This window comes from Spinacia oleracea, chromosome 6 (genome assembly GCF_020520425.1).
Source record: "Spinacia oleracea cultivar Varoflay chromosome 6, BTI_SOV_V1, whole genome shotgun sequence".
Taxonomy (NCBI): Eukaryota; Viridiplantae; Streptophyta; class Magnoliopsida; order Caryophyllales; family Amaranthaceae; genus Spinacia; species Spinacia oleracea.
The window spans coordinates 61667029-61694080 of NC_079492.1; the positions used below are offsets into that span (position 1 = coordinate 61667029).

The window sequence follows — 27052 nt, forward strand, 5'->3', positions numbered from 1 at the left end:
TTGTATATTAATTATTGAATTTGGTTAATTTTTATGTTTAATTCGATTAATCATAAAGTTTAAGGATAACAATTAAAATTTTTGATTTTATTTGTTAAAAAAGTTCAATAGAACCGCCTAATAATTTAATTCGAATTTTTCGGATTATAATTGTTATTTTTGTGAATTATTTGAATAAAATGAGATAATTATGCCCTAAATTTTGAATTCTTGTTAGATTTAATTTGAATAAAGATTCTAATTGAAATCTAACTTTTAACAAACCTAAAATTCAGTTTTAATTTTGTTAAATTATTCAAATTTTCTGCCATAATTTTCGGATTATCTCACATAATTAATTTTGTTAATCTTTAACAAAAGTTGATTAAAGATTAATTTAATTTAGGTAATTGTTACACAAATTAAAAGAACAAACCCCATGGCTGGGTGGCCCACCTCCGATGATGGAGCCACGGCGGGGGGTGAATTAGGGCCGTGTTCCGGCGGTTATCAGGGCGGCAGTCGATTATCGTCGCGGCGGAAGAGCAGCCAGCATCGCTGCTGTTCGGTTGCTGCTGTGCTGGCCACGACGCCGACGCCGGTCTTGCTGCCGGCAGTTGCTGGTAGATGGGTCGGGCGGCGTCGCCGGGTCCTTCCCGTGGAAGCTGGTCGGCGGCCCTGGTGGCTGCTGGCCGGCGATGAAGCTGTTTTGAAATGTTACTGTTCCTGCTTTGTTCTTCATTCAAAAAAAAAAAAAAAAAAAAAAGAAAAGAAAAGGGAATTTTGAAAATCGTTTTCATAGTACATTAAAAGGAAAATCTGATTTTCCTAATCAAGGTCCAAATTGGAAAAGTTTCCCAAATCAACCTTTATAAATTGAATAAATTTCCCAAAAATCAGTTTTGGTAATTTTGGAAATATTTTTTTTGGAAAATATGATTTTCTAAGTTGAGCATAAATTAATATGTTTCTTTAAATGCAAATTCTTGATTAATACGATTATTCTAGCCATATTTAAATAGTAATTGAATTAAAATAATAAAGTTTCATAAATAATGTTAAACTTAAATTGTTTAAGTTTTTATAATTATTTTGGAAATGCTATTTGCTTATTAGCAATTAATAAGTAAATAATTTTTGTTTAATATAGTTTGATATTATATGCGTGTATGGAATATATATGATATTTTGTTACAGGCAAGTGACTAGTATGGCCCAAAATAGGATAGAAAATACGATCTGCGTATCGTTTTGTATTCTTGTAAGTTTTGAAATACGATCTGCGCATCGTTCTGTATTATTGTAATTTAATTTAAAAGTTTAAATTAGATTATAAAGTTCGTATTATGAGCTCGATGGAGTAAGCAGGTTCAATCCGAAATTCAAGGATGGAGATCCAAGAAAGATGAACAGGAATTTAATTTAAGAAGATTTTAGCTTATTTTTTAGGGGCCATACTAGGATCACATTTAATTTTTATGTATTTTATATTGCCTTAAAATGCTTATTGAGTTTATGTATGTGGTTATTTAAAGCGATGTGTTCACTTTTAATTAACCAACATAGTAAACTTAGGTCCCAAAATAATATTGAGTTTAAGTGCTTTTCCATACAACACCTATAAAGCCTTAGATCATGAGTAATAGGTTCTGCCAAAGCAGGGTGTTGCTTATAATTCCGGGGATAGTAGGGTAGGTTTTTTGAAACTTACATGTTAATGTTTGGTTTAACTCAACAAAACTATCAAAAGACAAAGTTTTGGGTTTTGAAGCTAAAAATAGGAAAATACAAAGAGTTGTTAACCTGTCTACCAAGAGTTATAATTAGTTATAATTAGTAAAATGTTTACTTACCTCGAATACTATAAATTAAAGTAGCAGGGCCAAAGTCCCTTTGATTGTAGTGGGAGGGGATCTTGGTTAATTCTTTATTCAATGGGGACTTCTAATTTTGAATAAAGGGTAGTAGTGAATTGAATTTGTTTAATTGCTACTTTTGATAAACATTATATTGAATCTTGCTTTACTTTTTATTGTAGTTATCATGTCTGGTGCAAACAACTCTACTTTTAACTTGCGCCCTCTAATTGAAAAAGACAAACTGAATGCTACAAACTTCCTACAATGGCAAATGGCTGTGAGAATTGTTCTCAGAGCGGAAGGAAAAGAAAGTGTTCTTGACAATCCTCTCCCTGAACCCCTGCCAGAAAATGCTACTGCAGCTCAAAGGCGAGCTAGACAAACTCTAGAGGATAACTCCCTGCAAGTAACATGCTTGATGCTTGCTTGCATGGAACCAGAGTATCAAAAACGTTTTGATGGTCTGGATGCCTACAGCATAATCCAGCAACTGAAAACTTTGTTTCAGAAAAATGCTAGATTGGAGAGATTTGAAGCAAATTGCAAACTTCTGGATTCCAAGTTGGAAGAGGGGAAGCCCGTTGGTCCGCATGTGTTCGATTTGATTGGACATTTTCAGACCATGGAGAAATTGAGCTTCCCTTATCCTAAGGACCTGGCAACTGACATAGTCATCAGATCCTTGCCTGAAGATTTTCATAACTTTAAGTTGAACTTCTACATGCAAGGAGGGGAGGCTACCCTGCAAGAGTTGCATTGTTCACTAATTCAGGCTGAGAGAAACTTACCAAGTAAACCTAAACATAAGGATGTTCTAATGGTTAGTAAAGGTAAGCATTTCAAGAAGAAAGGGGCTCCCATGAAGAAGAACAAGGGCAAGGTAGTTGCCAATGAGAACTCTTCAACCAAGACAAAGGCCACTCCAAAGGCTAAGGTAGCTGCTCAACATGAGTGCTACCACTGCCACAAGATTGGTCATTGGAAGAGGAACTGCCCCAAGTATCTGGAGGAAAAGAAGACTGGTGCTTCAATTTCAGGTATCTATGTCATAGAAGTTAATTTAGCTACAACTGCTTCTTGGGTATTTGATACCGCTTGTGGATCTCACATTATTGGTAATGTGCAGGGACTAAAAAGAATTAGGAGCTTGAGCAAAGGCGAAGTGGATCTCCGAGTAGGCAATGGAGCAAGAGTTGCTGCTTTACCTGTAGGAGATTATAGTTTACGCTTGCCTTCTGGTTTAATATTAGAACTTTATAATTGTTATTACGTTCCAGTTATTACCAAGAACATAATTTCTATTCCGATTTTGGATTCGGAAGGTTTTTCATTTCAAATTATGAATAATTGTTGTTCAGCATATTTGAATGGTATGTTCTATGTCTCTGCTAAATTATCAAATGGTTTGTATGTACTAGACTTACAAAACCATATCTATCACATAGAAAACAAGAAACACAAACCAAATGATTTGAACCCTACTTACCTATGGCATTGTCGATTAGGCCACATAAGCTCAAAGCGCATAGAGAAACTTCATAAGGATGGAATTCTCAAATCATTTGATTTTGAATCATTTGAAGTATGTGAGTTTTGCTTAATGGGGAAAATGACAAAGTCTCCTTTCACAGGCTCAAGTGAAAGGGCCAATGATCTTTTAGCCCTCATACATACTGATGTATGCGGACCTATGAGTACTTTGGCTAGGGGAGGGTACGGGTATTTCATTACTTTTACTGATGATGTGAGCAGATTTGGATATGTTTACCTCATGCGGCATAAGTCGGAATCCTTTGAAAAGTTCAAGGAATTCCAAAATGAAGTACAAAACCAACATGGAAAGAAAATTAAATCATTGCGATCCGATCGTGGTGGTGAATATTTATCTCAAGAGTTTAGTGATCATTTGAAAGATTGTGGAATACTTTCTCAATTGACTCCACCAGGGACACCACAATTGAATTGGGTTTCCGAAAGAAGGAACCGAACTCTATTAGATATGGTTCGGTCCATGATGAGTCTTGCTAACCTTCCTGCCTCATTTTGGGGATTTGCGCTTGAAACAGCGGCATTCACACTCAACAGAGCTCCGTCCAAAGCAGTAGAAAAGACGCCATATGAGATGTGGACTGGAAAAGTTCCAAAATTGTCTTTTCTAAGAACATGGGGTTGTGAAGTTTATGTAAAACGTTTACTTTCTGATAAGCTTTCACCCAAGTCCGATAAGTGTCTTTTTGTGGGTTACCCAAAACAGACTAAGGGATACTACTTCTACAACCAAAGCGAAAACAAAGTGTATGTTGCTCGCGATGGTGTCTTTTTGGAAAAGGAGTTTATTTCCAGAAAAACAAGTGGGAGTAATGTATATCTCGAAGAAATTCGAGATGAGCAACAAATGGATGAGGTTCACACCTCGTCAGAGACGACCCAGCATGAAAATGCTCAGGAGGCGGTGCATTCCATTCATGCGCCTTCTACCGTCCCACTTGGAGATAATCCATGCGAAGTCCCTCAACCTAATGAGGTGGAAACTTCTCCTGTTGTTCCCCAACGTAGGTCTAGTAGGACCGTCATTCCGTCAAAGAGATATATTGATTTCCTTTTGACTGAAAGTTCTGAAATAGAGATTTTAGAACATGAGGAACCTACTAGCTACACAAATTCTTTGACGAGTCAAGACTCCGAGAAATGGCTTGAAGCCATGAGATCCGAAATGGATTCGATGTTTGAAAATCAAGTATGGGACTTGGTTGCTTTGCCTGATGGGGCTAAACCCATAGGTTGCAAATGGATTTTCAAACTGAAAAAGGACAAAGATGGAAACATTGATGTCTTTAAGGCAAGACTAGTGGCAAAAGGTTTTAGACAAATTCATGGTATTGACTATGATGAAACCTTCTCACCAGTAGCCATGCTGAAATCCATTAGGATAATTCTTGCGATTGCTGCCTTTCATGACTATGAGATCTGGCAGATGGACGTCAAAACCGCTTTCTTGAATGGGTTCTTGAAAGAGGATGTGTACATGACACAACCACAAGGTTTTGAAGATCCAAACAGTCCAAGAAAAGTTTGCAAGCTTAAGAAGTCCATTTATGGGCTTAAGCAAGCATCCCGGAGTTGGAACCTCAGATTTGATGAGGCAGTCAAATCTTTTGGCTTCCTTAGAAATGAAGAGGAATCTTGTATATACAAGAAGTTGAGTGGGAGTAGTATTGCTTTCCTGGTCTTGTATGTGGATGACATACTTCTCATAGGAAACGACAAGACCATGCTTGAGTCAGTCAAGGAATGGCTTAAAAGTTGTTTTTCCATGAAAGACCTAGGAGAAGTTGAGTACATCTTGGGAATAAGGATCCATAGAGATAGATCCAAAAGGCTGATTGGACTTAGCCAAGAGACTTATATTGATAAGATTCTTGCAAGGTTCAAGCTGGAAAACTCCAAAAGAGGTTTCATTCCCATGCAACATGGCATTTCACTTGGCAAGACTCAGTGTCCTTCGACACCTGATGAGGTCAAGCGCATGAGTAATGTCCCTTATGCTTCTGCAGTAGGGTCCATTATGTATGCCATGGTAATATGGTATGCACTCGACCGGATGTTGTATATGCTTTGAGTATGTGCAGCAGATACCAGTCAAACCCAGGAGAGGCGCACTGGATGGCAGCAAAGAATATCCTTAAGTACTTAAGAAGGACTAAGGATAATTTCTTGGTCTATGGTGGAGATAATGAGTTGGTTGCCACTGGATACACCGATGCAAGCTTCCAAAGTGACAAAGATGATTTCCGATCACAATCTGGTTTCATATTTTGTCTAAATGGAGGGGCTGTGAGCTGGAAGAGTTCTAAGCAGAGTATCATCGCAGATTCTACAACAGAGGCTGAGTATATTGCAGCAAGTGATGCAGCAAAAGAAGCTGTTTGGATCAAAAAGTTCATTAGTGAACTTGGTGTAGTTCCTAGCATTGAAAATGGCATTGAGTTATATTGTGACAACAATGGTGCCATTTCTCAGTCCAAGGAACCCAGATCGCACCAAAAATCCAAACATGTGCTCAGGAGATTCCATCTTATTCGAGAGATCGTTGAAAGAGGGGATGTGAAAGTAAGCAAGGTTCATACTGAGGATAACGTGGCTGATCCTCTGACTAAACCGCTTGCTCAACCTAAGCATGAGAGTCATACTAGGTCTATGGGGCTTAGGCATATGGGAGAATGGCTTTAGTTTTTTTACTTTATGTTTACAATTGTAAAGACATTTATTATGCTTTGAATGTTCATCAATAAAAGTTCATTCTTATTTAATTGTTTGGTTTAATATTAAATAAAATGTCCAAATAACTTGTGTTTTCAAATAGGATTATCGAAAACGTTTTGATAATGGAACCCTATAAAGTGAACTGAAATCACAACTTATTAAGTCCCTAGTCTGAATCACTAAATTGGACATAAGTGATTTATGAGAAGACTAGCATGTAATTAATTGATAGTGCAGTTCCATGGGCTATGGAGACATAGGGATGTCTAATTGATTATATGGATGTATACTTGATGCATTGAGACTTGACCTAACTAGATTCTAAAAGTAGAATCAAAATTCTATATTTAGTGGATTCCTTAGACATGAGTATGTCTTAATAACCACGAGACAATTAGTTTAACTTTGACGCTGTTAAACGCCGCGCCGTAAAAGGAGGTTATAAAGGCAGTGATCAGGTGGGCTAAGAATTGAGTGGGAGTTATGGTCATACAAGAGTGAATAAGTCCTCCTATTTGATAGGAATGGTGTCTGGGCCTCTTGATGAGCAAGAACTGAAAATTGCATGGCCATGCGGAATGGGATTAAAAGTTAATCTTTATTTAAACAGTTCGAACTCGGCGATCAAGAAACTAGAATTTGAGAATAACAGTGTGTTATCAAATTTTGGCATTAAGAGACTTAAGGGATTTAGCATTGCGTTCTTGTCTTCGGACAAGTGGGAGATTGAAGGAATTATGTCCTTAGACATTTCCGGCAATTACTAAATATAAATAGGAATTAATTATGAAGATAATAAATTAATTATTTTAGTAATCATATTTGCTTGCTAGAGAATAAATGTGATTAGTAGGACAATATTGATTGGACCTACAACTAAAATATATTAATCCTATAAGGTCACACATATAAGCACTAATTGGAATGGGCCCAAAAGGTCCTATGGCAACCGGCCTGCTAAGAGAAATAAGGTTGGGCTTTGTGTTAACTTAAAAGCCCTAAACATTATAATAGTTATAATGTCAGGGATTCAGTAACTACGTTCATTGAATATCTGACACAAAAAGAAAACACAAAAACCCTAACTGTCATTCTCTAAACGCCGTACATCCCAAACAAAGCAAGAGGCAGATTGTGATCGTTCTCTTCCGTACTAGCATACGTGGGATTCAATTCGTGCTTGTGGACTGAGTAGAGGAGCAACAAGTGGGGCTCTAAGATCTTCGAAGCTTGCATACGAACGGGAGAACACGCTTCAAAGGTGATTATTCTTTCGACTTAATCTGATCTATACTATTGTTATGCATGAGATCCCGTGATAGATGTTAGGAAATTGTTTCCTGAAATTCCGCTTTATGCATCTATATGTTCCTACACATGGATGGGTTAAATGAGCTGAACGGGGACCCCAGAGCGAAGGCGTCTAAGAGCATAAGGATTGGAAAGGGTAGATATCGTAGAATCTTATGATTTGGATTGGTTGACTCAATGCTTTTCCTTCGTTTACTTGGGTAAATTCCGCACTTTGTGAGGTACGGACTAAGTATTTCATGGCTCGCTCTTTTCGCTCTCCCTTTTCTCTTTCTATTTTTTTCTTTTTGCTCGGGATTTCCCCCCAACATAAATCCTTCAATCAAAATTTTTTATTTGGGCTAAAAGGTAGATGGTTGTGGTCTTTGAGTCACGAGGCGAGACTGAGTGAGCCTCGTTTGGTAGGCCTATAGTGGACCTTTAATTTTAGTAGGCCTAGGGTGGACCTTTAATTTTAGCAGTCCTAGGGTGGACCTTTAAATTGCCTTACTTTGCAAGCGTATTTAGTCGTTTCTTAAAATGTGCAAATAGCGTAGATTCAAAATGTTGTTTTTACCTTATTGAATTTTAACGAAAGAATTACATCGAAAATAATATTTTTGCTTCTTTTCAGATTCCAGTTTCTGGGATTTAATTGGAAGTTGTGATTTAGACTCAAACTTTCATTAGTCTTTCTGATTATAACCCGTGTATGAATACAAGGAGGTGGCCTAGACTCAAAATAATGACATGGCGTAAGCCTATAATACTTGACCAAGCGACTCTCAGACTTAGGCTAATTGGACCATAACTTTCGTTGGTTGACACTTTAGATTTTAACCCTTGGGTGTTCATTTGTCATGCGCCATTTTGCTTAATGTTGGCAAGGTAGTTAATTGGGGAGATCGAATTTTTATTTTTGCAAGACTAGAATCATTAGTGCGGCTTCTCTCTTAGTGTGTATTGCTTTACCCCAATGGTAGCCTTATGGTATGCCGATTTGGGTATTTTCATGGTTGGTCATGTTGCATTCATGGAAAATCTTTTAGTCCGTACTTAGTAGTATTTCAAGGAGCGAGTGACTCGAGAGGACTATGATAGTCGTGACCCAATGTGATTATAAGCCTTGAGGCCATTAATTTTTTCTTTGCCAATGGTATTGATACCTTAGGTTCACTTTGGGGGTTGTGCGACTATGGGGGAATGATTTTCAGAATGTGACCATTTCCATTTTGCAAATACATAACATATTCTTTTTATTGGTGAGAGAGAGTATTGAGGCCGTGGATTCCTAGCAAGGGATGACAATTACATATGGGTGCTCATTGATTTAAATGTTAGGAAGGGAGACTCAATATGGTTTAACCTTTTAGCTTGCAGAACAACACCAAGTATTAGGACCGATTCTATGGATAAGACAACTAAGACTTTAGGATTTAGATTGTACTTTGGCATAGCCTAGTCTAGACTCGGATTTATTTGAACATTTATTTTTTTCTTGAAGACTTTATTCGAACATTATTTTTTGAATATTTTGCCCATGTGACATTCAAGGTCGTTTAATTAGCATGTTTGGTTTTGGAGCCGAACATTGTCGTCATAGGAGGCCTAACAACGACACAAAGAGTTATTTTGTATTTTTACAAGTCGCTTTTAGAATCGAGTGCCTTTTCCTACACCCTAGCAGCAATTTCTTTCGAAAAGTTTTTTTTTTGCTACGTATATTTTTTTTATGCGCGGGCACCGAGGCTGCTGTGCCTGACCAAAAGGCCAGGCAGCAACTTCAGCGCCCAGCAGCGGGCGTGAGAAATTTTGGCGCCCAGCCAGGGGCGTTGAAAATGCGTCCCTGGCTGGTTCTCGTTTTCAGTTTTCGTCTACTTTTGTTTTTGAGACTTTAATTTTGCGTGCTTGCCTTATAACGTCCTTTACGCGTTGTGCAGCGTTTGTGGGATTCGTTACGGCCATCCCGAGCGTCGCTTATTTTTGTGGCGATCGTTCGGGTTTGCGGAACACGTATTTCGGTATAACTCTTTGGCAAATTGGTTTATGAATGTTTGGGCAATTTTTAAGGTCGTTGGTTTTTCTAGGATAGTTTGTCACACACAATCATATATTTCGCTTCACATAACTAACATTCCATCATGAGGCAATAATAATATGTCATATAGTTTATGATAGGCTTCTATGGGTAGTTATTTACGCCTGGCTTGGTACCGCTTCTATCGCAGATCCACCACATGCCCCGGTCGGGGTAGTGCTTTCAACAGACGAATTTCGTCCCAGGAGGCTAACCCGCAAGTGCAAGCCAAGGGGGCATGCAGGCGAGAGGGACCTAGTGGGCGAGCGATTGGGTTTGGGACGGGTGTACTACTAGCGAAAGTGCCGAGTGGACAACATTCGAAGCGTATGCACCCCCCGGTTGGCGATGGGTATCCTTAGTCCCAACTCCCGAGATGAAACACCAAGGGAGCCAAGATTCGTTATGCGGTTCTGTCCGTTCACATTAATATGCTGATTTTCAGGTCGTCCCAACTTGATGGGGAAATAAACGCGGGGTAGGATCGTTTCACCCTTCGGCTATTTTGATTACCTACAAGCACGAGTATTTCCTTCACTATCTCAGTGGAGTCGCCACTGTGAGGGGGTCGAAAAAGCACGAGGCTAATGCGTGACCTCGTCCCTCGTGGGTGTGACGATTCTTTTTATTCAATCAAGTGTAATTGGATTACCTGTGAGTTTACACCCAATTGACTAGTAATATAGGAGTCGCCATTCAGTTTTTAACGACAATGAGAAAAACTGACAAAACCCGGTTATCGTGACATAAAGGGAGTGCAATTATGTTTGACCACGACGGCCGTAGGTTCCCTTGTGATCCCTGGTGTGGGGATCTCTCAACATACACCCGCAAGGTAGAGATTGAGGGTTCGGGGGACTGTAACTACCGAGAGTACTCGCTCTTCGATAACTCCAGAGGCAGGATATCCTTACTAGCTCAGCATAAATAATTGAAGGGACATGTGTTAACTATTAAACTAATCTGAGTTGATTTTAACAATATGCAACATATAGTACTAGATCGAGCGCGATTATCTGATTTAGATTGTTTTAAGGGACCTAGCATGATTATCCAATTTCCCAAAAATATCATATTTATTAGGCGTGATCGAACAATCAGATTTAGTTAGTTTAACAGTTCATAAAAGGGCGAGGAAAGCAATTAAATCATAGAAAATGGACACATTACGACGCACCCTTGAGAGGTGCGTCACGGTTCTCAGAAAACTAACCACTTTGACTTTGCTATTTCTCCTTTTTATTTAACGAATCTCAAATTATGGGACAGGATACATTCTGTTTGATTTATGGATCGATTGCGACAGAACGCGTGAACAATTTTGCAGCGTGAGGCTTAGGCTAGGGGTTAGAGTCAATACTCAGAATATGAATTGTGTGTTATTTCACGTCGAACTTGGGCTATATTTATAGAAAAGAGTTTGTGGAAAGATAGAATTGCAGAGCTCTAATCCACAAAGAATTAGGAAAAAACACGTACCCAGGTAATTCCAGCGCCCAGGCCTGGGCGACGAAGATTTCGGCGCCCAGAGCCAGGCGTTGAAAATAGGGTCTGGGCTTTTTTCTTAGTCAGATTCGGATTCCTGAAATCCGTAGTGTTTGAGACTTAATCGATTCTTTTAGTGCGTATCAATTTCATGACGGAATGCGTCTGGGCCCGTTACGAACTCTAGGCTCGTTAGGATTTTAATTAATACGTAACTCTTATTTCCGAATCATATTAGGAATAGGATTCTCGCAGTTTTCTATCTCATTTAGGATTTATGTTGGAGTGCAACACCTAATTCTGACAGGTTTCTATCTTTTATGACTTGCCACTTTTAGAAGCTACCCTTTACGGGAGTTACTATTTTTAGCAGGTTTCCATAAATAGCAGGTTTCTATAAATAGCAGGTTTCGGGTGAAACGAGAAGGGTGATTGAGATTCGTTATTTTATAGGAGATGTGTTGTCAAGTGGAGATTTATGTTTTCATCATTGAACCTTTCCCTTTCGGGAATGGGGACAAAAGTAGGTGTCTACATAACGCCATCTTTAGTTTCTAAAGCTTCAAGATAGTTGTCTTCTGAAATCACCTTTTCTTTCTCTGTTGGTCCTCAAAATAAAGGTACCGAAAGTTGGTTGACTATTATCATCTCAATTTGTGAGTGAAAAAAACATTAACCATTAGTTGTCATAAAATTATATGACACTTAAAGGATAGGTTAATAAACATATTGATAGACATTTTAACTAAAGTCATCTTTAACATTACCTATTGATCACATAACTCCCTTGAGTTCTATTTGCTTCTCCCGACGGTTGGTCGAGTAACAAAAATATTCTATGTTCTTTTTTGCTATCAAGTATTTCAACCATTGATTAACCAAATTGGTTGTCGCATGCGTAGCACGCGGAGGCCCAACTATTATTTAATAAAAAATATTTCTTCAAAATTACTAATAATGTATAAAATTAATTAATTAATTCTTTAAAGTGTTTGTCTATCAACTTTTTTTATATATAATTGTTAACCTACTTTTTGTACTAACGTCGTAACCAACTTGTCGTTTGATCATGTCGTGTCGCCAGAAATTGTCTTGTCCACATGTATCTACGTGTCGCTTGATTAAGTCGTGAGTAAAGGAGGCAACCGACGTTAGAAGACTGACAACAGGGGTATGAGGAAACTAGGTCAAGACGGTGGGCCAGAGCCCAAGATGCAGGGCCGCCTCAAGGGATTGAATTGGTCAAGTATACACGGATAAGTAAGAAAGGAGTCTAGTTCATGCAGAAGACGTGGGAGAGTTGGTTTCTTAACCAAATCCTATTTTCACGGGATCTCCTTAGCTCAACTAACCGTGGCTCAAGCCCTATAAAAGGACCCCGTCGGTGCAGCTCAACACACAAGTTCTCAACCCTCAATACCCTCAATTACAGAGGTCCTCCATACTCAACACCACTGAGAAACAGAAGTTACAATTGGGAGAGGAGTCCAAACTCACCAATAGCGGTGGTCCGAGGCAGAATGCAGGCAAGCGCAACTGGGTGTTCGGGGCTCCAACACGAGTGCCGGTCTTGAATCGCCAACCACTACCACCGTTGCCAAGAGGAGTCCCCATAGTACCCTTGCGCTTCGAAACACAAGGTCAAGACATGGGCCACCCCGATCGCCTTACAGCAATGTATGTCACCAGGGAGGAGGTAGTGGGTCTTCAAATTCAGGCGAAATACTGGAATCTGGTGTTGGGACAGAGGCAGATTTTCACATATCTCACACCAATTTAGGTGGAGGATATTCCGATGACAGGCAAGCCCCAATTTTGGAAGGATTGGGAGGGTTATTGGATTCATCATCCATCGGATCCCATTAACCCGATTCGCAAGAATTTGTTTCTTCAACGTCCAGATTTAAAAATGAAAGTTTGCATGTGGAACGTTCGAGGGGCGTGTAGGGATTTGTTTATGTCTCATGCAAAAGATGTCATCAGCTCTCATCATCCTGACATCTTCATTCTGCTGGAAACCAAATCTGATGGAACTAGAGGTAGAGAGGTAATGAGATCTCTTAATTATGATGACTGTAGAATAGTAAGACCAGTGGAGAAGAGAGGTGGTATTTGGCTCTTCTGGAAAAAGTCAGTGGACTTGATTTATTTTGACTCAGAAAACAATCATTTTCAGTCGCTTTTCCACTTCAAGAATTTGGGTAAGGAGGCTCTGGTTTCGGGTGTGCATGCTCCGAGTTCTTCAGGAGCAAGGCACAAATATTGGAGAGGCATGCAAGAAGATCTCCCACCTTCTAATATACCGTGGCTGGTTCTTGGTGATCTAAATGAGGTTACTGCTCAATCTGAAAAGAAGGGAGGAAGAGCTTTTAGACCAACTCAATGCACATATTTGGTAAATTTCATGGATGACGCAGGACTTGTGGATATTGGGTACAATGGATGTCCCTACACTTGGACAAATGCTCGTCAAGAGTTGCTCTAATACAGGAAAGACTTGATCGTGCTCTGGTGAATTCGGTATGGTTGAATTCTTTCCCTTTTACTAAAGTTCATCATTTGCCTCGTACAAACTTTGGGTTAAAGTTTTTAAAGAAAAATATATTAAAAGGTCCAACTTTATGGATTGTATCCCGAATAGTAATCAATCACCGTTATGGAGGGAAATTCTTAAGGGTCGGGAGATTCTTAAAAAAGGATTGATTATTAATATAGGCAATGGGAATTCCACCTCTTTATGGTTTCATCATTGGATTTGGGGGTGGTCCACTTTATACTCTAAAGGATGTAAAAATTCCTGATTCGAAGGCCCATTGGTTTGTTAATAGAATAATTCGAGGAGGGAAATGGTATCTGGACGACATTATTCATTTAATTCCTAATCACATCAAAAATCTTATTCTAGCTTATCCTTTGTCTACCAATGATAAAGAAGAGGATTTTATTAGATGGCAATATTCTAAAACAGGAGCTTTCACCATTAAATCTGCGTATTATATTCAGTTGCATCACTCTTTAAGCTCTTTGGATAATAGTCAATCCTTTTGGAAATCCATTTGGAAAATCAAAGTTCCTTACAAGTACAGGATGCTAATTTGGAATTGTGCTCATGAGATATTACCTGTAGCCCAAAATTTAAATAGAATCATTCATCAGATTAGCCTTATTTGCTCAAGATGTCTCTCAGATCAAGAATCTCATATACATTTATTCAGGGACTGTGCTCAATCAAGTATTTTATGGTCCTTTATATTTCAGAGGATTTGGAAAAATGAGAATTTTGATTTTAGAGCCTTCTATAATCTCCAATGGAAACAATGGATCAATTTTAATCTTTCTTGCTCTATGGACTGGAAGGTCATTTTTTCTGTGGCCATTTGGCATATCTGGATTTCTAGAAACAATGTTATTTTCAACTTTTAAATGAAGAATTGTTTTTCATTATACAATTCCTTTTTTGTGGATTGGAAAAGTACTAATTTTATTTTGCAGGGTAAGGATGTTAAACAGAATCAGGAAGCTGAAAATTTTACTTTCAAATGGCTCTCACCAAAAACAGATTTTTTGAAGCTTAATGTGGATGGAGCATGGAAATCAATGATTGAAGCAGGAGGAGGGGGTGTTTTCAGAAGGCCAAATGGTTCATGGTTTGTAGGCTTTTCAAGTAAATTTAATGTCAACTCTCCTCTAGCTGCGGAGTTGTACGCTCTCAGAGAGGGTTTAATCATTGCGAAGGATCTCAAGATAGACAAATTGGAAGTGGAAACAGACGCAGTCCAACTTAAGCTAATGTTGGAGAGGATGGATGATAACAATTATCATGAACTAAGTCCTGTGTTGAGGGAAGTAGCTCATCTGTTAAGTCAGAACTGGATTATTACTTTCAATCACATCCCTCGTTTCTGCAACAAAGTGGCTCATGATCTTGCAGCACACTCTCTGGTGATGGCTGTTGGTCACAAACTCCATTACATTATTCCAGCTTGTGCAAAAGAGCACTACATAAAAGAATTTGAATTGACTAATCTTGAGTATGCGGAGTATGTGAGAAGAGAAGCTGTAATGGTGATCAACAGCACAGCTCAGGCAGTTTCTACAGTTCCAGCAACCACTTCAGATGCACAAATTGTATTTGGATCAATCGTATCAAATATCAGGCAGGCAGCGGATATTGCAAGTGGAAAACAAAAACTCACACAAGATAAAGGGAAAGGTAAAATGTTCGAACCTTTTGTTGTTGGTGGATCAACAGTCTCTAATCCCATAGAGATTGTTGAGCTAGAAGATGGTGAAGTTTCCAACAATTAAGAATAAGTGGAGAAAAGTTTTTTGCGAAGACGCAGGTTTTGGTTTCATTGCAAGATGGCGTCAGAATGTTGGTTATTTTTGTCTATAATTATGAATATGATAGTCTATGGAAGATGGTACAAGGATCAGCTGGAAATGGGATCCCTTTTGAACAAGTTTTTGCGGGGTAAAAGGAAATTATCAGTTGATCATCTTCTCAGTTGTACAAAGTAGTAGGCTCTTATAAGGTGGTAAGCTTTTGCAGGGGTGTTCGGTTCTTGGTTTTGATAATTCGGGGGGTATGTAGTAAGTTTGTAGTTTGTTTTGTGGGTTTGTTAGGCTTATTCACGTATGTTTTACCTCTTGAAGAGGTTGCTGTTGTAACAAACCCTTAATTTCGAAGTAATATAATCGTCTTGTTGCGTTAAAAAAAAACACACAAGTTCTCAAACATTTAAGCCTTAATATTCTCTCTAGTTATCAAGCTTTGTTATTCACTCATTGTATTCTTTAATTAATATTTTTTTTGGGTGTCCCAAAATGTTCTTTACATTTCCTTTTATATTATCACATAAATGCGTTAATATTCTATCAAAATTTGTGTCCAATGATTATTTTAACCAATTAAATTCATTGGGTCATTTAATCTCTTATACTTTTCTATTGAGACATTAATTTTTTTTCATTTTTCCAATATCATAATTTTGATAAAAGTGAAAACATTATAAGTATACATAATTTCCCTTGTTTAAAAAAAAATAGAACTCAATGCACATTAATTAGTCGTTAAAACACGTGCAAAATAACAAACGTAAAGAAGAAAAAGAGACGGAGGTAGTACTTTATTTTCTAGCTTGTACTTAGGAGTTCTAGTAGATTGGTGGACTCATTTCCACCCGCGGTTATTCTTCCCTATTCCTGTGTTTTTTCGTGTTAACATCTGCTTGTATCGTCTCCTTTATTTCTTTCCTTTACTTTTTTGCTTAGTTAGTGTCAACCCAAGCCAATTGTCGCCCCTTAATTAGACGAAATTTGGCATAAATAATAATATAAAAGTAAATTAAAATATATTAAAAGTTATAAAAACTTGTACACCTTGTAAGTGCAAAATATTTTGATGATGAAATTCCACAATGGAAATAGCTTCTTTTTTTTTCTACATTGGCAAATGTAAACACACTATTACATTTTTAAGTTAAGAAAAAAGTCTTATTATGGAGTAGGATTTAGGAGTGTCTCCTCAAAATACGTAGGATTTAGGAGTTGAACGTGTAATAAATTAATAACTCAAAATACATAAGGCAGTGGTCCTCTAAATTGGCACTAATTGCACGAGGCTAATGGTGAACCACACAAACATTTGTTATTAGAAAACTTAGCGACGCTAAACTGCTTCAAACGCCTTCCAGTTGGTATCTGTCCACAAAGTTGATTAAAGCTAACATCCAATGTTTGCAACGGCAACTGTCCAAGTCGTTTAGGAAGCAAACCAAAAACCATATTATGGCTTATATCAAGATTCTTCAATCCCATAGGAAGATCAACATTAGAAAAATCGAAGTTGAAAAGATTATTGCTTATGTCTATGGAGTTTAACACTGTCTTCTCCTTAGAGAACAAAAACGACGCATCCCCAGTGAAGTTATTGTTAGAGATATCAAGTTTTGTTATATTTGCTTTTCCGAATGAGTTTGGGATTGGTCCTGATAGCTTGTTGAATGAGAAGTCGAGGTTTAGATCAGGGTTCTTGAATGAGCCAAATGAAGTTGGGATTGTTCCAGTTAACTCGTTTTGTCTTAGATCGAGTTCATTGAGTTTAGGAAGACGAGAGAAAGAAGATGGGATTAACCCTGAGAGGCTATTAGAGTAAAGATAAAGTTGTTCCAAGGTTTTGATGAAGCCAAGGGAAGAAGGGATAGGACCAGAGAGTTTGTTCGAACCAAGGTTAGCAGTCCTAAGTTTGGGGAGTTTGCTCAGTGATGAAGGGATTGACCCTGTGAGACTGTTTGAAGAGAGATCAATATCGTCTAGTTTCTTAAGTTGGTTTATAAAATCTGGTATTGAGCCAGTAAGGTTGTTTAGGCTAAGATCAAGGTGTTGAAGGTTTGTGAGTTTTGATAAGGATGGTGGGATTGGACCAGAGAGGTGGGAAAAGACGGAAAAGGCCAGGAATTGGAGGTAAGGGAGATTTCCCATTGAAGGTGGGATTTCACCTATAACATCATCATCACTGCCAACTGCAAGCATAGTAACGTGTCCTTGTGGATCACACTCAATGCCTGACCAATTTGTACAACAATCTGTGTTTCGATCCCAAGTGCTGAACACGGAGGCATTGTTGAAATGGTGTTTGATTGAAATAAGGGTGTTCTTATCGTCTGGGTTACATATTGATATACTGGCTGAGGAAGCTGGGTTTAATGATAAAAGAAAGAGAAGAAATATCAAGGGAACAAATTGGAAACAGCATTTTAGAGTAGGAGATTGCATGGTTTTTTTTCCTACTCTTTGCTTTGAAACTATAGTATAGAGAACAGCTGCATTATATATGAGATAAAAACTATGGCAATAATAATTATTCTAAATTGGTAATATTTTAGTCAAATCGCTATATTAATAGTGGAAAATATATCACTCAATATTTTGGTCAAATTATCATATTAGCATTTTAAATATGCATATTAGATGAATAAATTTAAACGAGTATGTTAAAAATGTTATAACTATAGAGTAGGTTGGGAGATAATCCGTTAAATAATTTGTGAAAAAAATTATCAAAATTCGTGCGTGCACTGGATCTAATCTACTCCGTAGTAATTTATAAGGCTGACTCACTGAGTAGGGTTGTCAAAAACTGACCCGAACCAACCGATTTTGACAAAAATATATGTGACCCGAAAAATAAAATTCGTGCATTTAATCCGCATAAATACAATGGCTCCGTTCAACTACATTATCCAATTATAATCGAATCGATTATACCCGATCCATGACCAACCGATGACCCGATTTGACACCCCTAACTGAGACCCTAAAAGAAAAATAACAAATTATAGCCAATAACTAATGTAGGACTGGATAGAAGTCCATAACGGGGTGCTTACTGCTAGTCTGCTAGACAATGATAGTGGTCGCATTATTGTGCAAGTGGATTGATTGTTGAGGCGGCGGGCTTTAAGTGAGAGAAACTCTCATTCAAAGTGGGCTCATTAATTAGTGTGAAACTGCATCAAGACAATTAACATTGTCGTATTGGTGTTGCTGTGTCAACTATCAACGTCTTATCTGGTCAACCAAGACGTGCTTACGAGGCTACGAGTCTTAAGCAGTTTTAAAGATGTTGAGTGGCTAAAAGCCTAAAATCCTATTCAACGGTAACGTTTTAAATAGAGGGTAGTTTTCTAAAAGGTTTAACACAGGTTCACGGGAGTTGCCTAATATGAGATACCCTTGGCCTTAGCATCGAAAAAATATCAACATGTGACAGATCACTATAGTAAATATTATACACCACTTGTAAATAAGAATTTATGAATTCACAAATTGACAAATCACAATAGACGTTTGAGTATGTTTGTTTGTTGGTACAATTTCAGTACACACAAATTTTCCTAGATTTTTTTCATAACTGTATGTGTATTTATTCATTTTACCGTTAAGTTGCATGAATATGAATACGGATACATATTTGGGAAAATGCCAACAAATATAATGCAATGAGTATATGAATATATTACCACACCACTAATAACTGTCATAAGTTTATAAGAACCACCTTCTAAATCTTTAAATTACAAATTACAAGCTCAGCAAAAGAAAATTGCAGAACAGCCATTCAGGAGCTGCAGTTAGAACTTACAGTAAAAAGGCATGGTTTCCTGCAACTACATGAACGTGAAATCCAGCCTTAAACCTTCTGGGCAGGCCTTACTAACCCTAATCCTGAACCACTTCCTAAATGCTTGAAATCTTTTGCTTCCAAATTGTCATCATGACCAGCAAATCCTGTACCTCCCTTCTTCAAACTTACTAAATTCTTCTCTTTACATGGCTTATCGCAAACCAGACAAACCTTGTCTGCAATCATAAACTTGTCTGCACATTTCTTGCAGAATACATGACCGCATGTGCTAAGAGCTACAAGTGACATTGCATTAGTCATTGTCACCTGGCAGCTTGGACAAATGTGTTTCTTATCAAAAGCCGTTGATTTGCTTTCCTTATGATTATTTTCTTCTGTAAAATAAATGGGAAAGAGGGATTTCAGCTTAAGCTTCTCGTTTCCCTCTGGACAAGTTGTGCTAGTGGAAGGAGCATCTACTTTAGCCGCTGCTTCTGGAGTAGCAGAAGGAAGCCAGAACGCTTTCATTGTTCTCAAGGCTTCCTCTTCAAAAGAAGTAACTTTGACACTATTTGCACCGTGAAAGCCATTCTTGTCACGAGAATCATTCTTGTCACTGTGATGTGGCACTGCACCATGATTTTGCTGATCAAATGCCTCAAGTTCCCTCGCCTTTTGAAGCATTATTTTTTCCTCTTGGTCGTCTTTCTGTTGCTTATTCTGTGCAGCATGTGCAGCTAACTTTCTGTGTTTACGGTTGATGGTATTATAAAAATTTTGTAAGTATACTTGATAAAGAAAGAGTAGACAAAGAATAGATAGGGTTCAACTTCCCCATTCAAAACACGCTATTTCAGAAGAAAAAATAACATATATAAGGTCAATAGAATGAAATTCGGTATACACAAAGGCTAAACTTTACGAAAATGTACAAAAGGAAAAACTACAACATATTCCCCAGCATAAAATATGAAAATAGTGAACTGTAAAATAAGCAATATGAGCTCCTTTAACCTAACTAGTTACCCAGGAACACTTTCAAGACAGAGAGTTGACAGGTTAATATCACTTAATCGTATTAACTAAATCATATGTAAAATGTCTAATAACACATTGACATCAATTACTGGTGTTCAATTCAAATACGATCAAATTCGTAAGGCGCAATTGTTCAAAGCAATGAAAGTGTTCTTGCCCAAAATCCATCCCAAGTAAAGTAACCTAGCTTTTGCCTCTCACTGTTAACAGACAGTTGAGCATTAAACTTGCTTATGATTACAAAGACTTCAAGTGCCAATGAACCTTGCGAGGATCAATTTACTACCCAGCTGGTAATAGTAACAATATTGGACTTAGGAGTCATACAAATGACCAAAAAATATGAGGATAATCATACGTTGTTTGGACAGTAAATATAGGCAGTAGAGAACAGTATGAACAGATTTAAATGACCAAGACTTCTTTCTAAGCATATCGGCTTAGAATTGGCACATCCCAGTCATCAACCAACCCCACCTCTATGCTGTCTCAAATAGTCAAATGTAAGGCCAGCTCAACGCAGTGGCACATATTATTCCCCAAAGACCGCTAAAATTGTTCACAAACTACTCTATCAATTAATTTTTTTGCAATTCTCTCTCCCTTTAAAGTTTTTTTTTTCAAATTAAAGGTGACCAACTCCAACCCTCTTTTCTTAATCAGAGTGATCTACATACCTTCCCCCTTTTTTTCTCTATCAGAGTGTTGAATTTTACTTTTCATCTTCTTTTCCTTAATCAAACTACGGAGTATCACCCTTTTTTCTTAATTAAAGTGGGCCTTCTAACTTTCACCTACATCTACCAATATAATGGAGTTGATTAGCAAGTATAGGCTGAGAGACCAAAGCAAATAGTGATGGACTTTTGTAGCTCAATACTTCAAGGAATGTTCCAAAACAGAGGTTACCAAAGAACAAAACAGCCAATCTGATTGCATCAAGGTCAAACAAAGTAATAGCGGTGTGTACTAAAAGGAATCAGATCACCATACCCATTGATATGCTAACTTCAGTCTATACTCTATGTCTCTAAAGGATGATTAGGATCATCTCAAAAAACTGCAACCCTGGAAATTACGTGTCCAGTAGCTCCCCCAAGAATGCTGCATAGTTCTGCACTAGTCATAGCAACAAATGGATATGTGCCACAGATTGACATTGATAAGGGTCTATGGTTCTATTTGATCAAATGACAACTATATTTACTACAGAATTACTCAACTGTGATACTAGCATATACCAAGCACACACATTTTTAAACCACAAGGTCCACAAATCATAATCTAGATCTAGAATCTGAACGAAGGGATACTCTTCACCTAGGAGCAAAAAAATTCCTTGATGGGTAACCCTGGAGAAGGGTTCAAAGGATAGTTAAGTATGGGCATTGAAGTGCCAAGAAGCCAGTCCAATTAGCAATTGATCTTTAAGCATTATCTTGCCACATAAAAGTCTCTAATTTAAAATCCAAAAGCTCCGACAAACTTCTTTTGTTGGTAAAACAACAAACGACAAATGGCACCACCCAACCCCTTACAAGTGAGTCCAAATCTTATGTCCCACTACCATATTACCATGTACCATTATCTATACAACTCATTCTTATTGACCCACATCATTATCATTTTATTTTCATTTAATGAAGATGTGGAACGATGAGAGTTACAAACTTCATAATCAGCTATTCAGCTCCATTTGAAACAATCACTGACACATGGGATCCCAAAATCCTTCTCAACCAATTTAGCCTATAGCACAAACCTGCTTATGATTACAAAAACTTCAAGTGCCAACGCGCCTTGAGAGTAACAATTTACTACCCAGGTGGGAGCAGCGTTTAAAAAAGCGCGCTTTAAGCGTGAAGCTCTAAGATAAAGCGCTTAATTAGGGAAAGCGCTTAATTAGCGCGCTGTTATTATAACTTTACGTTGAAAGCTTTTTTTATATGTTGTTATTGTGTTTTAGACCACACCCTATTAATCCTTAACAATAGAAAGTGGGCCAAGGGCCCAAGAGTCCGAAAGGAAAGGAAAAAGAAGAAAAGAAGAAGACAACAGCCAAAGCAGCCGGCCTAACTTCTTGATAAAGACTATGTTATATGCTTTATTTCTGTTAAAACAAAGAGTAACATATTTTTAGAAGCCAATCTGATGTTTATATATTTTTTTGGTAATTTTAGTAAGACATAAGAAGTATATGCAGAACAGTAAAAAAAAAAAACTTTTATTCTTAAAAAGTGCGCTTCACTTCGCCGAAGCGCGCGCCTTTGCACTTGCGCTTTGCGCTTAGGCTCTAGGACTCATATCACTTTAGTGCGCTTGGCGCTTTTTTATACACTGGGTGGGAGTAATAGTAACAAACATTTGACTTAGAAGCCATACAAATGAATGATAAAAATATATCAAGATAATCAGATGGTGTTTGGACAGTAAATGTAGGTAGTGGAGAAAGACTTACTAATCATACCGGCTTAGAATTGGCACATCCCAATCATCAGCCAACCCACCCCTATGTTTCCTCAAATAGTCAAATGTAAGGCCATCCCAAATTCCCAACCCAGTGGCACACATTATTCCCCAAATACCGCTTAAACTGTTCACAAACTTCTATCAATTAAATTTTTTTGCAATCATTTCTCCCTTTAAAGATATTTTTTTCAAATGGAAGGTGAGTTACTTCATCCCTCTATTCTTATTCAGAGCGTTCCTTCTAAATTTCATCCCTTTTACTTTAATCAGGCTAATCTTTTTAACTACGGAGTACCAGCCCTTTTTTCTTAATTAGAGTGATCCGTCTAACTTTCACTACATCAACCAATGGAATGGGGTTGTTTAGCAAATATAGTCTGAGACACCAAAGCAAATAGGGATAGACGTTTGTAGCTCAATACTTCAAGCAGTGTTCCAAACACTTAAAACTTAACCCAATTTACCAAATAACAAAACAGCCCATAGTTGCCTCCAATTCGGGGCATCAAGGTCAAACACTTAAAACTATAACAGTGTAAACTAAAAGGAATCCAAACACCATACGCATTGATATGCTAACTTCAGTCTATAGGATGACTAGGATCTCACAAAAAATTACAATCCTTGAAATTCAGTAACTTCCCCAAACAATGATGCATAACTCTACAATAGTCATAGCAATAAATGGATGTGCACCACAGATTTGACAATTTAATAGGGTCTCTTAATGACTTGTAACAATATATGGCTCTATTCAATGAATACGATAGAGTTATATTTGCTACAGAATTACTCGACCATGATACTAGCAAATAGCAAACACGCAAATTTGGAAACCAGAAAGTCCACTAACCATTCTAAATCTTAATCTAGAATCTGAATGAAGGAATGCTCTTCACCTAGGTGCAAAAATTTTCCCCCAAATCATTTTGGGACTAAGGCTTTGTTGTTGTTGTTGTTGTTGGTGGATGACCAGTGAAGAAGAGTTCAAATGCTAGTAAAGTATGGGCGTTGGAGTGCGTATATGCCACTCCAATTAGCAATTAATCTTTAAGCATTCTCTTGCCACATCAAAGTCTCTTATACAAAGATCCAACAGCCCCAATAAACTCTTTTTGTTGGTAAAATAGCAAAACGACAAATGGCACCAGCCAACCCCTTACAAGTAAGTCCAAATCTTCTGTCCCACTACCATGTACCATTATCTATACCACTCCTTCTTATTGGTCCGCTTCATTATAATTTTATTTTCATTTAATGAAGATGTGGAACAATGAGAGTGAGTAGTACAAGTAATAGTGCACATTAATGGGACAAAATATTGGCCTCCTTAAAAGTTTCTCTTGCCAACAAACAAAGTACTTATTCAACACCTAGCTATTACCGTTAGTATCAGTTTAGTTCATTCTTTGTTATTTTCCTTCTATTTGGGCGCATGAAATATGTGGTTCATGTTATTAGAGACAAAACTATCATAAACCTCTAATATCTACTTAACGCTACAATCTTTTGAAAAGATCCCTACATCATACCTTATTTTCCGAAGAATAAATAATTACTTACAAAATTCTATCAGCTTATTGAAACACAAACTATTCTGCATACTCCAACTTTATAGTTCCAAGTAGGGCTTCTTATGAGCTCATTGAACTCGCGAGCTACTCGAACCCGACTCGGTCAAAACTCGGCTCTAATCAGCTCGAGATCGACACGAAAATTTAACGAGTCGAGTCGAGCAACTTGATATCGACTCTAAAAGCTCGTGAGAAGCTCGATTTATTTAAACATAATATAAACTTAAAAAAAAAGCTTTTTTTATCATTTGTATTCATCATGGTATATTTTTTTTCTTCCTTTAAAAAGACTATACTTGCTTTTTCATTTTTCCCTAAGTCCCTAACAAGGTTGAATAAATTATCAGGGTCAAATAAAAAATCTAAACCATCCATCTAGAGTCAAAGAGTTATAGTTATTAACCATTCCTTCTTTCCTCCCTCACTTATTTACCAATGTGGTGGGACGAAATGAATACAACCATTTCCTTCTTTCCTCCCTCACTTATTTATCAATGTGGAAGTAATTCTAGAAGACAAAGGGAAAGATTATATTCATTTTGCCCCACATTGGTAAATAAGTGAGGGGAAAAAAAAAGGAAAACGTTACAAGTATAACTCTTTGAGTGTGAAAGTGTACAAATCACCTCTATTAAGCTTCAATTTGGGCTTATGCATATATTAATCTGGGGTATAAACTTGCTTTTTATAAGATTGAAATTTGATTCGAGTCGAGTCGAGTCCAAGCTCAAGTATGGGTTTTCGAGTTGAGTTTGAGTTCCAATTTGAGTTTTCGAGGCGATTTCGAGTCTGAGCTCGAGTTTAGTTTTCGAGCTCAAGTTCAGTTTTCGAGCTCGAGTTCAGTTTCGAGCTCGAGTTCAGTTTCGAGCTCGAGTTCAGTTTTCGAGCTCAAGTCGAATTTGACATTCTAGAGCTCGAGAGTTTTCAAGTCGACTAGAGCTTGAGTATGAGATTTCGAGTTCGAGTCGAGCTTAGCCAAACTAAAGTTCAACTCGGCTCATTAGCATCCCTAGGTCCAAACCAAGATATCAACATCAAAACATAGTTGTCTGAAAAAGAAGAAAAGGATACGAGTATGATGCAATAAGCTCCCTCAGTCATCTTAGAAAGATCAAGATAAATTGGAACAATAAAAGAATGTAGACATAATGCAACCAAATAAAAGACAAACCCAAAATCTGAGGCCTAAATTTGTTTAAATAATGGATCTTAAGATCTTTCAGTATTTTCAACAATGTGGAGACCCCATATAATTTATCTTTTGTTTGATTACTGGAAATTTTGTCCACATCAGTTTATTCGTATCACATCCTTGACATCTTACACTTCCTACATTCCATATTAATTACAACACTTTGAACTTCATGGTTTCCAATATATTACTTTGACCATAGATAGTTTTTACTACATAAGAGTTAAACTATGAAAAGTTAATACCTTGAAAACACGCATAGAGAAAAATCTAACAATACCTCACATGACTTTGTTTTTTCCGATATATTGGTTTTCAGCTCAAAAGTCAAAATGTCGCAATAATTTAAAATGAATGAAGTAGAACCAAAAACTTAATAATTCAACCTTCCCTAATCATGGCTATCAAATCTCGAATCCAACACCTTGGCAGCATGAATTGCAGTCCATGGGACCTAATTACATAACTGAACGACCAACACCATATGAAAAAATTCGAAAGTCCTCCTTATCCCACCGCCAAATGCAAAATGCACTAAAGTCATACGCGATCATATGATTTCCAACTTAAACCCGGGTTTTCTACTTCAAGTAACAAAATCATCAGGAAAACATTGTTGTACTACTTACTAGTTACTACCATCTCTGAAAAATCGTGAACGCCTCACCAACACACTCTTAAGCCCAGATTCCATCAAGCTAACCTTTCTACTGTCTAATGCAATGAAGTACACTGTACACCTTCACAAAACTCACCCCAAATTCCCAAATCAACCACGTAATACTAAATTATTTCAAAACACTAAAGTTGCACTACCATATAGTAATACAAAAACTAGCAAAATGAAATTAATGGATGAAATTAAAATTACAAAAAAAAAATTAAAATATACGAAGTAAGAAAAAAGAATTCAGAATTAACCTTTGAATGTCTTTCTTCTGGGAAAGCAAGCATTCTAGGATGCACTCTTTGCAAAATACATGACCTTTAGGACAACACAAAGGGTCAATCACAGGCTTTAAGCAAAGAGAGCAAGCGTCGAAAGGTTTAATGGAGTCTTTCCCTAATCTCTCCTTTTGAGTACCATACCCTAGCTTGCGCTTCTCATCGTAGGTGAAGAACGCGAGATCGTTGTTGTTCTTTGAGTGTCTTTGAGGCATCCTTTTGCTTCGATTTCGGACGGAACCCTAAGTTTCTGCTCGGAATTGCAGGGATTGATGAGAGAGAAAGCGAGAGAGTGGGGGTATTCGATTTGGGGAAAGTTGAATTTGTAAACCCTAGATATTGTGAGGATGAAAGGTTAACCAAAACGTTTTTTTTTCCCTTTTTGGAATTTGATTTGGATTTAAAAAATTTAAATAGATCTAGCCAAATCGGTGGTGACTCAGTGACGTATTACTATTCAGTCTTCAGCACTTTTTTAAAAAGTTATGGAGTACAAGTTGAACAATGAAATCTTTAGTATACAAGTGAAAAGGTGAGGTTATTTTAGTGAATTTACTTATGGTGTTCATTTTGGATTACTAAAATACCCTCCACACTTATATAATAGAGAATATAATGACAATCTGTCCAATAGGAAAAGCCCAAGGAAACATTTTAATCAATTTAGCCTCTTAAATAAATTTTTACTAATTTAATCAATCTGTTTATATGCGTTCGGCTCTATCTAACTTATACGTTTCTTATATTCGCATG

The 27052-nt window shown here is 37.4% G+C and overlaps 3 protein-coding genes across 3 annotated transcripts; 1 reads left to right on the plus strand and 2 right to left on the minus strand.

The window, feature by feature from the left end:
* Positions 1–12862: 12862 nt before the first annotated feature.
* Positions 12863–13438, plus strand: LOC110789181 (uncharacterized). The gene has a single exon (XM_021993830.1). The coding sequence runs from the start codon at positions 12863–12865 to the stop codon at positions 13436–13438; it is 576 nt and encodes a 191-aa protein (XP_021849522.1).
* A 2852-nt stretch (positions 13439–16290) lies between these two features.
* LOC110789188 (polygalacturonase inhibitor 2) lies at positions 16291–17775 on the minus strand. The gene has a single exon (XM_021993834.2). The coding sequence runs from the start codon at positions 17728–17730 to the stop codon at positions 16564–16566; it is 1167 nt and encodes a 388-aa protein (XP_021849526.1). The 5' UTR covers positions 17731–17775; the 3' UTR covers positions 16291–16563.
* A 1174-nt stretch (positions 17776–18949) lies between these two features.
* LOC110789189 (E3 ubiquitin-protein ligase CSU1) lies at positions 18950–26684 on the minus strand. The gene is made up of 2 exons (XM_021993835.2): positions 26276–26684; positions 18950–19826 (listed from the first exon to the last, which is right to left on the minus strand). Exons 1-2 carry the CDS (start codon positions 26512–26514, stop codon positions 19148–19150), a joined length of 918 nt encoding a protein of 305 aa, XP_021849527.1. The 5' UTR covers positions 26515–26684; the 3' UTR covers positions 18950–19147.
* Positions 26685–27052: the final 368 nt, after the last annotated feature.